This window comes from Alnus glutinosa, chromosome 3 (genome assembly GCF_958979055.1).
Source record: "Alnus glutinosa chromosome 3, dhAlnGlut1.1, whole genome shotgun sequence".
Classification (NCBI taxonomy): Eukaryota; Viridiplantae; Streptophyta; class Magnoliopsida; order Fagales; family Betulaceae; genus Alnus; species Alnus glutinosa.
This window is the reverse complement of record NC_084888.1, coordinates 580,988-592,586: the sequence shown is the minus strand read 5'-3', so window position 1 is coordinate 592,586 and position 11,599 is coordinate 580,988. Positions and strand designations below refer to the sequence as shown.

At 38.0% G+C, this 11,599-nt stretch overlaps 1 protein-coding gene across 1 annotated transcript; it reads left to right on the top strand.

Moving 5' to 3' along the window:
- The first annotated feature begins 2,886 nt into the window (after nt 1-2,886).
- Nucleotides 2,887-3,800, top strand: LOC133863553 (classical arabinogalactan protein 2-like). The gene has a single exon (XM_062299542.1). The coding sequence runs from the start codon at nt 3,063-3,065 to the stop codon at nt 3,498-3,500; it is 438 nt and encodes a 145-aa protein (XP_062155526.1). The 5' UTR covers nt 2,887-3,062; the 3' UTR covers nt 3,501-3,800.
- Nucleotides 3,801-11,599: the final 7,799 nt, after the last annotated feature.

Sequence of the window (11,599 nt, the reverse complement as noted above, 5' to 3'; positions counted from 1 at the left end):
TTCCAGGGTTGCAAACAAACAACAAAAAATAATCATTTTTTTCAAACAAAAAATATTTTATGCCCAAACAAATCAGGCCTTCATCTTTGTCTCCAAATATTTGAGAGCCCCTGACTAATAACTCTTTGATAGGGGTATCGGTACCACTTGGTTTTGAATAGGTTAATTAAAACTAAGAATTTGTCTGAGCTTGAATAGGTCTATTTAGTTGTCAGTCTCAGTCTCTAAAGCGTCAGATCCTCAGATCCTCCTAAGGACAAGAAGTTTTTCTACGCAGGTTGACAATTTCTCATGCCTTTAGATCGAAGCAAGCCATCGTTGGCAGTACGTATGCAATGCACTGTCTTGGGCGCACCGTCCCAAGACAAACTGAAGCCTCAATTTTTATTACATTAATTGATACATCATTAGTGTAGCTTTCCAAGCAAATTAATTAGGAATAGTAATATAACTGCTAACCATTCTTAAAAAATTCACTTGAATCTTGTTCAAACAGATAAAATTCATAGGAGTTTATCTAACAATTGTTTGACTAGATTGTCAAGCAATTCGTCCTGATAAATGCCGGAGAGTAAGATAATTAGATAATTAGATTGTCGTAATTATTGGCAAGGTCGTAGCTGAAACATGCTGGACATTAAGAGTAACACCATGAAGGCAGTTTGTCCCTACCTAGCTGGTGACATTTTCTTCTTTCTAGCTTGTAGTCATCAGTGGCAAGAAGCCTCCTCACCAGCTCACCATTAGCCAATGGAAAATGATTTTTGCTGACATTTTTGTCCTAACCACGTGACCTTAAAACCTATTTTCAAAACACGGTTCACCGAACGTGGGCTGTGACTTTGAAATTTTTCCCTAAATGATCACTTTGGTGATAGAAGAGATTAGCCTGTTAATTACTTACTTCTTATCCCCAACTGACCCGATTCCACGGACTTGCGGGTCATCAACGACAACAATGATTATTTGGCTTTGTCCATTTGCCATTTTACGCGTGTGGTTTGCCTTCGTGCCCTTACTTGACCACCGCATCACGGAATTCTAGGAGAACATCACTGGGGTCCCAATTATCCCCCCGTGTTTTTCCTTCCTTCCTTCCTTCCTTCTTTACTCGTTTTTGGACCATAAAGCTTCCCGTTGGAATGGATCCGATCTATTCCTGGTCATAATTATCAGCAAAATTATAATTTAAAACAAATGAAAAATTCCCAACCCCTCTCCTCATATCGGGATTGGCTTGTTGGAGCCCTTAATCACGTAGGTTTTGACAGGTTTTACATGTTCATATAGGTATTCAGGCAATTGAATTTAATTTGTTCGAAAGGTAAATTTTATTGAACTTTTCTTTCAAATGACACGGTTGAATTGATTGCAATTCGGACAACCAATTGTAAGATACTTCGATCTCCCTTCTCCATCCAAAAAAATAAAAAAGAAAACATAAAATTAATAGAGAAAAATAAAATTCTCTCAATTTGTATTTAATGGTGTAAATGACGCCTTGTGATAAATATATTCGCATGCCATTTTCAAAAAAATAAATAAATAAATAAATTGGATCCATGCATGTTCTGACCCTAAACTTCCTTTTTTATTTTTTATTTTTAATGAACTTGGTGTTGTCATACCAATCATAATCATCCGTAACCTCAAGAGTTTCAAGCGTTAATCATTTTCTGCGAATATTTTAAACAAGGACAACATAGGTAATATTTTAAAACAAATACAGTTCATATATGATATTAACCCAATATTGTTAGAGCGTCATTTTCCTTGTTAAATTTAAAATTCTGGCATGACATGTTCTCAAACGTTCACCCAATCGATCACCATGATCGATCTATTTTTCTTGCCAGCTTTTGCCAGCTCGATCGATCAAGCTAGTAGACATATAATAATATGACTAACCATTTGTATATTCTTCTTCGATCGGATGCCTAAATATAATACCGGTTCACGTTCTTCAACCTCTCTTTTGGGTTTGAATATTGATCAGGACATGAAAGGCAGAGACATATGCATGTTTTTGGGCAACATATTAAAAATGAACATGTTAGTTGTTTTCCATTTGCAACGGCTACATCCATTATTTTCCCTTCTCTCTCCCCAATTATCTACACCAAACGGCTATCAACCAGCTCATCGATAATCTAGTTGAATATAAAAAAACAAAGCCATCATCTTCTATGGGGGCGGTTAGGGGTGTCCAACCAAAAGGTCCTCGTCCAAGCCACAGTAAAATCGACACGTGTGCCGGACCCCACTTTTGACTTGGTACCTCGACTACCTAAATCAGGATCAAATGATGGAATGGGTACGTGCCACGTGTTCAGCTTGAGTTCAGAAGAAGATTTTTACGGTCCGACTGTTCGCAGAACTGTGTAGATATATAGAGTAGCGTGGAAGGTGGGAAACTCTCAAACACGGGAATAAATTATTATTCACAAGGAGGGGCATTCTAGTAATACCCACCGACCACGCCAAGAGTTGTTGAAAATGGTTAACGCGGAAGCCAGAGTGTGAAGGCCAAGTCCCGCAATTTAATAGAATTAGCAAAATTTTGTGCACGCAAGTGTCTAGACGAGGACGTCTTACCCAACCTCAGCTAGCGACACATGTCCAATTTCAAAGGCATCATGGTAATTAGAAGTCACATAAAGTACAAATCCAGTACATAAAAATGATTAAGTTCCTAATATAACCCTCCCATGGACAGGTGTCGAACCACGGTTGGTTTTGTTAGGTGCAGCTTCAGTACCTGATCCTTGAAGAAAGTTCAGCGAAGCAAGAATGGGAAAGAGTGGCCCATTTTTGATTATTTCACACCGCCAATAATATACATAAGCATGTATACGTGTATATATATACCCCCTTAATACATGGTTTATGAGATTTAAAACGATTCGAGAAATCTTGAGCATTATTTGATTAAACGCTGTCCGCTTTCTCTCTTCTTTTTATATTCTCCCCTCTCACTTTTGAGCTCTTCATCGGTCTCAAAGTCACACAACTTTGGCTCCCCTCTCTTTCTGAAGCTCAAAACTTTTTCAAAACTTTCGAAGATGAAGACGGGTTTCTATGGGTTCCAAGTTTTGATGATCTTGGGTCTCTTGGCCACCTCGTGCATAGCCCAGGCTCCAGGGCCTGCACCAACCGCCTCACCACCCACAGCCACCCCACCCACTGCCACCCCACCCACTGCCACCCCACCCTCACCAGTCTCGGCTCCACCAGCTCCAACCCCGTCAGTAGCCCCGGCTCCAACCCCAAAAGCCCCGTCCCCGGCACCAACCAAAGCCCCTACCTCAGCTCCCACTCCTTCAGCGAAATCTCCTTCACCCGCGTCTCCTGCCTCTTCACCGCCTGCACCCACTCCGGGAAGCCCCTCATCCCAGCCACCAACTGCTGATCAGCCCCCCAGTGCCGCCTTCTCTCCTAGCAAAGCCGTTATTGCTGGAACCGCTCTTGTTGGAACTTTCTTCGCCGTGGTGCTGGCGTAGACTGGGTCTGGCTTCGTCCCACGTGGAGGCTCATCTCGGCTCTTACCAGATCTTATTTTTGATGCACGGATGAGATCTATTTGTTTCTCTTTCATGTTCTTTTTTAAATTTTCGGATATTTATTTTTGTTGCATTTGTCTCATTCAATATTGGGTTTTACTTAGGGTCGGATTTGTATTATGATGATGACGATGATTATTTGGAGATTCATTGCTTTCGTGTTGACACGTGTATCCATTTGTAGATGAGTCCGGTGTAAATCAAATATCGAATAAAACAGTTTGTCATTCTTTTCTCTCATCTGTTACACATACTTGTTAGAAATGAATTATTTTCTTCTTTTATCTTTCTTCTATTTGTTCATTTTTGAAAATTATAATTGGATTTGTAAGTTTCATATATATATATCTCATATCGACCTTACAGATCTAATCGTAATTTTTAAAAATAAGAGAATAAAAGAATGATGTATAACAAATCTCTACGTGGTTGCTTAATTAGAGCCTCCAATTTGGTACCCGTGGTCCTTGCGGGTGGAAGATTTTTACTTCTTCAAAGAGTTGCATATATTTAAGAAAGAATTTCTAATTAAACACAGTTTTCTTTTAAACTGTTCTTTTGGTTTTTTAATTAATGAAAATATTTTTAGACATAAGAGGAGAATGAGTTAATCATATTAAAAATGCACATAAAAATTAGATGCTCTAAAAATATATATCACTTTAATAAATTTAGGTAAAATAAATGACATCCATTTTCTTCTTTAGTAGTCATTTTTCATGGTGAATGTTAGAAGAGTGACGATACACCAAAGGCTAGGCAAATGAGACTTTGCAAGAAAGGCACAAAGGTTAAAGAGGTATGATGAAATGTCGGGGAACCATCTCGAATACTTAAGTGACTAAGTCAATAAGAGTAAAGTGAATGGAGTAAAGTGAAAGAGTATAAGCAAAGGAGATAAAATTGAGTGTACCTGAAAAAACTCTTTCTTCTCTATTTATAAGTTTACGTCCGCCAATCTAAGATAAAGAAGGAAACGTGTGAAATAAGTATGGAAGGTGGCCCATCGAATCTCCAAAGATTAATTTACCATTTATAGAATTCTTGAACAGTAAGTATTCCCACAAATCCAACCCTAAATCAGAAAGATAATAAGAGTGGATTGCATTGCCTTGTGCGATCATTATTGATAATGAATGAAACTTACAAAAAAAGAATTTTAAACTTTTGTTTAATTCCTAATCACAAAGGTGAGGCTATTGTTGGAAAGATTGAGTCGTGTATGCATGAATGGGGCATTGGTAGCATTTTCACTATCACGGTTGATAATGCTTCTTCCAATGATGCTATTTTGGAGTACTTGAAGAAAAGAAGTGCTCATAAGCTTAGTGTCATAATAGAAAATCGATTTATGCATGTGAGGTGTTGTGCACACATCTTAAATTTTATTGTCACTGAGGGGTTGAAAGAAGTTGATGAATCCATTATGAGGGTTAGAAGTGCGGTTAAATATGTGAAGTATTCTTCTGCAAGATTTGAGAGTTTTAAGACTTGTCTAGAAAGAGAAAACATTAATTTCAAGGGGTTGTTGTATTTGGATGTTCCAATTAGATGGAACTCTACATTTAAGATGTTGGAAAGTACAAAAAAATGTCAAAGTGCATTTGAACTTATGGAATAGTTGGATGGATATTATGGTCCTACATTGTGGGATAATAAAAACGGTTTTGGACCTCCAAATTGTGATGATTGGGCTCGTATTAAGGTTTTTCTCAAGTTCCTCGAAATTTTTTATGAAGCCACAATGCGATTTTCGGGGTCTTTGTATGTGACATGTAATATGTACATTGAAGAAGTTTATACCATTCAACTGCATTTACAAGAATATTGTGACAATGATGATTATATATTGAGTTCTATGGCGGAGAAAATGATGTTGAAGTATAAAAAGTATTGGGGGGATCTTGATAAGGTTAATTTGTTATTGTTTGTTACTATTATACTTGATCCACGAACCAAGTTGGGATCATTGGAATGTTGGTTCAATGATATTCTTAGTGTTGAGCAATGCAATAATATGAATATATGATATTAAAATTGAAGAACTACCTTTATAAATTGTTTAATCACTTCAACACTGGAGAAAACTCTCAAGGTGAACATAGTGGTGCACTTCCTCAAGGTTCCTCAGGAGAAACTGAAAAACGTATATATAAATTGATGAATAGGTACTCAAAGCTCATGACTTCTAATTGTGATGTTCAACACAAATCGGAGTTAGATCGGTATTTGATGGAGGAGATTGAAAAACCGAATGAGAATTTCGATATTTTAAATTGGTGGAAGGTGAACTCAACCAAATTCTCAGTACTAGCCCAAATAGCACGTATTGTGTTGGCCATTCTCATTACTACAATTGCTTCAGAGTCGGCATTTAGCACTGGAGGGCCTGTGTTGGATCCTTTTCGAAGTTCATTGGCCCCAATAACGGTTGAAGCATTGGTGTGTACACAAAACTGGTTAAGATCAAAACCCATCAATGGTTATGACACAGAGATGGTTGAAGATCCTGAAAGTTATAAGTTCGAGTCAGGTAAACTTTTAGGCATTTAGCTTTCTATTATTCACTTCTTAATTTATTTTGCTATTTAAATATTCTAAATTTCTAATTATCGGTTCCAATCTTTGTAGAAATAAATTTGAAGAACATCAATCTTTTGCTTGAGGAGGATTAGTGAAGAGAAGACTCAAAATTTTGGTTGAAACTTGGGTGCTTGATGCTTGTGGTGACCGATTGGGAGGTGCTTGATGCTTTGGAACATTTAACATTTGGGTTTTCTTCATCTTGTAATATTATATTCTATTCGTAATTAGCAATTAGACCCTACTAATCTACTATGTTTTTGCTTTGTAATTTGTTTTTTTTTTTTTTTTTTCTGCACTAAGTGATTGAAAACATTGCAAGTAAAAATGTTTTCTTTCTTATTTTTAAGTTTTTTTCCCCTTACATTTTAATAGATGTTGGAATTTGTATTAGGGTTTTCTATTATAAAATGCCAATTAATTTTATTTTCCTTTATTTGAATTGATCTGGTTAATGGTTACTTTGAGTCTTTGATGATAAAGCTTAAGATTTTTCTATTTTCATTTTCTTACCTTCTTGTGTTTCTTCATGATATTGATGCTCTCTAAATTTTGATCTTTTTATTATCTTTTAGTTTCCTTTATTTTCTTACCTTTTAGTGGCCAAAATGTTTCTTCATGATATAGACCAAGGCTGAGCATGAATACGAAGAATTGCCAAGGGGGAAGAAGAAAACATCATACCTATTCATGAATTTGTTACTTGTTAGAACCTTTGCATTTCAGAGTCAAGGGATGTCACGCCCCCGTTTAGGTAAAATAAGGGAAACGCGAACTAAAAGATAAATAAATAAGTAAATAAAGACAGAGAGTTTTAAAACACAAGTAGTATTACTATTTATACCAACTATGATAGCAGTATCAAAATTTTACACTGGGGCTCGAGGTTATTTACATCTCAAAAGTGAAGTGGTAAAGCAAAAGCTAGCGATTAACATTGCTAGAAAAACCACCACATAAGTTAAAAGATTGAAATGAGTACAGTTTCCATCAACAAAATATGACTGTACTATCATGATCTATCAGCTCTACAGTCTATGTCCACGACGGAGTCCCCAGGTACTATAACTGCTAATATTTACAAATATCTACATCTTCTTCTAGTCCACTGTACAGTAAGTCCAAGTTGCCCACGGATGGGGCCAGATCTGGGGGTCACTGACTACCAGGAGTCCTACAGGCACTCCTCCCCTCAAGACTATGATATACACCTTCATCTGAAAATGGTTATAAGGGAAAGGGGTGAGTTCGACAACTCAGTAAGGAAATATCAACACCAGGAAAATAAAACATGCTATAAAATCATTAATTATGCATAATGACAAAAATATCAAAATGAGCAATTAAAACAGAATTTATAAGTATAATTAACAGAACTTAAAAATAGATGAACAAAAAATATGAATAATGGCATGAATAATTAAATCAATTTTATTTATTTTCTCTTTTATCCTTTAACTGTGGTTTAACCCTTTATAGACTCTAAACCGCTGTTACCCGTGAGCGGAGCACGTTGGCTTTTGTCACACAGACCTATGGACTCAGCCTGTCGTCACAGGGGAGAGCCGGTTCCGAGTTGGGGATCTTCCCTAGGTGAAGGCCAACATCGGCTGGTAGCACACACCAACACATGGTATGTTGCCATGCTACCCTATGGGTACCAATCCTATCTGTAATAGTGCCTCAGGGTTAAACAGTTACTGCACATGAACGATTTTCTGTAATACTGTAGGCTCTGCTTTATCAGTATACTTTATTTCAAAACTGTAAGAGCCGTTTTCATAACTGTAGTCATGTGCAGAATTTAACTTTAGAATCTCTTTTCTTTCAAAACTGTATTCATAATTAGAGTCATATACTTTGAAATTCTCTGTAATCATATCTTTGAAATGCTCTATATCATAACTTTGTAATACTCTTATGCATAATTATAAAAATGCATAAAATTGCATGAATAAAAACATATGAGAAATAACAGCTTGACATTTAAAATTTCACATAATAATGCTTTGTAAAATTCTCCAACACTTTTTCAAAAGATTTATAGTAAAATCTTGTTGGGGGATCTTTAGGTTTTGTATCCCCTTACCTGGATTTGCTCTTAACGACAAGATTGAGCTTTTACCTAAATAAAACACAAGGGTAAATTTTAGAGGATATTCTGTAGTTTAGATAGCCGTTATAACAGTAAATTATAAACCTTAAAATCTAAATTAGAGCTAATATTTACACTATCATTTTATTTATACCTTTGCTAAAAAAATTATTCTATCTAATTAACCAAAAATAACCCACTAAAAACCAAAATCTACACGGCATAGAGCCACCAAAACCACAGGGAAATCTAAAAACTCAAACCGGTTAGTACAACAAACCGGTTAGCACAACAAACCAAAACTCAAAGGCAACAACACGGAACCGACTAAAATGATAACTCAAAACAGGACACACACACAGCCAGATTCTTCACCAAAACCCAGTGGCCGTAAAGCTCAAAGAACCACAAAAACAAAACACCCATTCAGTTGAAACACTGCACACACAAAATCTGCCAAAATCACCAACATCCCAACACACTCGGCTAGCCCTTCAACTGAATAGAAAATCACAAACGAACCCACTGTTCTCTCCAACCAACCGGCCGAAACCCACAGCCAACCTCCTTCCAACCAACCGAACCCACAAAGCCAACCCAAAAAAAAATAGACAGAGAAGAGTCTTCGCAGGTTATACCCATCTGAAAAAAAACAATTCTGTTCAAAACCCATTCAGCCTACCCAACGAATCTTGCTCTAAATTCTTCTCAAAACTCAACTAAAAATTGATAAAGGCTAAGATTTTCACTTACCCAAGGAGAAATTTGGCTTCCAAAGGTATGGGTACCGGCAAAGTAGCCGGAAAAAAGGCACCAGGAGACGTCGCCGGCGCGGGACCGTGGCCTGCCGGTCCGGCAGCGTCGTCCGCCCAGTCCGGTGGCCCACCCACCGGCTGGGTCCTCTTCCTTCCTCCCCTCCCTCTCGTGGTCACACACACACAACTCTCCCTCATCTCCACTCTCGTCTCCCTCTCAAACTGTGTAGAAGAAGAAAGAAGAAAAAGAAAAGCAAAAAGAAACAGAGGCGGAAGTGGAAAGAAGAAGGAGAAGAAGAAAAAAAAAGAGGATGGGTCTGGTACACGCACGGCATGGAGAGAATGAAAAGGAAATTGAACAAGAAATGAATAAATAGTAATGGATATAAGCCAAAATTATTAAAGAGCTAATGAACAAAGAAAGTGCACTAATTCTTTAGAGAAATTACCTGCAGAGTTTTCTCTGATAAGAGCTTCTTAGCTGAACTAAAGTATGATGTTCAGAAAAAAATAACTCAGCCCTTATAAACTGATGACCGGTAGAAATTGATTGGTGAAGAAGAAACCACTTACGTGAAGAATACGCAGTTCAACCCCATCCATAAAAAAAAAGAAGCTACAAACTTGCCACGTAGCCCTTTAATCAGCCAGAATTTTAATATTTTTATATTTCTTTTAGTTATTATTACTGATTCGATTTTATCACTTTTTTTTTTCTTTTTTTTTTTGCAACTAATTATCAAATCTTAAAATATTTTAATTATTATTATTATTATTATTAGGGTGTTATAAGGGAGTTCAATTGCAACTTGCAATTTGCAAGGGTGACAGCAGGGGCTGTCTTGTTGAACGAATCAAAAGTAAAAATAGAAAAATTTGGATTATTAATTACCTATTATCAAGATTAAGAAAATAGTGAACACAATAGAGTAAAAATATAAAAAATTGGATTATTAATTATATGTTATCAAGATTAAGAAAATAATGAACACAATGGAGTAAGAGTCAGTTTCCTCGTCTAATATGCTACTTCTAAAGGGTGACAAGGGTCAATGGGTCATAACCCGCGGGGATCCCCGCCCTGTGCGGGTGCATGGGGTTTTCTGCGGGGTGCGGGGCGAGGTCAAAAAATCCTCATCCCGCCCCCCCGCCCATGCTCAGCCCTATATATGTGGGGAGAAAGGGATCTAATATGTGATATTATGTGAGCCCCCTGGGCCTTAGGACGTTGATGGGCCAAGGGTGAAGGCTTCCTTTTAGGCCTTTATGGCCAGACGGGCCTCTAAGCAGGGCTCAACGCTCCAAGCCCCCAAATTGGGTGAAGGTGGTTTTTGGGGTGTGAGATTCCATAGCCCTTTGGTAACAGGTTGGCAATGACACCCAAGTAGATCCTTAGTACGTTGGATACACCATGGTCCAGCAAAGAAGTAGGCCCGACCACCTCATATGTTTGTTTTAGTGCATGACATTGACCCCTCACAATGGTGCTTGATTGGGACGATATTTGTGGGCTAATATAAATTGGACTTGTTGTGCAAAACTTTGTTGTTTGTGCATTTCCTGCCCAAATGTATGATTCCGTCCATAATGTCGTGGGGAGGTAAGAAACAATTTCATCCCCCTTTTTTTCGGGCCAGATTCCAGCTTGAGTAGCCGGTCTTGAACAACTCAAAGTACAGCCCATGTTTGTTAAATAGGCCTAAACTTTGTCTCTTCCTATTTTGGGCTTTCCTTTCCCCAATTCATTTCTCTAGGCATGGTAGTTGGCCCAATCCGGTCTTACCTATGGCATTGACACTTGGAAGAAGATATATTATCGAGAATAACTTCAATGAGGACCTAGTGTAGTTGGCCCAATCCGGTCTTTTACGAGTAATTCTATCCGTCTAACTAATGTCCAACTTATGTCCAACTTTGCCGATGTGGCACCATGCCACGTCATCCATCATTTAAAAAAAATAAAAAAAATTCAAAATAAGCGTGAAAACGATTTCAGTATACCCATTTCATCATTTTCCCCCCAAATCTCTTCCTCCCTCTCTCCCTCTCTTCATCTCCTCCCTCAACCCATCTACCGCCACCCACGACCACCACCACCGTCGAACACCCACGAGCCCGCCATCGATATGGACGTACAGCAGCATCTCCCAATCTCCGGCCATTTGCTTCATCTCGACCAGTGGTCCAGCTCCATCTCCATCTCCGGATCTCCGGCCAGCTCCACTGTTCGTTCTCCATCTCCGGTTCGGCTCTGACGATCCGACAACCCAACCACCGAACCGCCACGAGCAACCCCAGCCGAACCACCACCACCGCCGACGAGCCCATCCACCTTATGGTTTTCTTAGTTTTTTTTTTTCGGTTATTCCTTTTGATTTTCTCTCCAGATCCAGTTTTTTAGTTGTTTTTGGGTGAGATATCATATGTTTGCATTGCTTATCTTGTTTTCTGGTTTTTCCTTTTTGGGTATGAATCTGCTAGTCCTATTTTCCATGAGGCTTTTCTCTATTTATTTAATGTATCACCTAGTTACGATGGGTCTGATTGAAATCAGCTTTGATATCTTAAATTTTTCTTCCTAAAAGCTGATATGATTTATGTGGCTC

Coding starts and splice junctions, on each gene's coding strand:
- LOC133863553 (XM_062299542.1), top strand. CDS start 3,063: ATGAAGACGGGTTTCTATGGGTTCCAAGTTTTGATGATCTTGGGTCTC.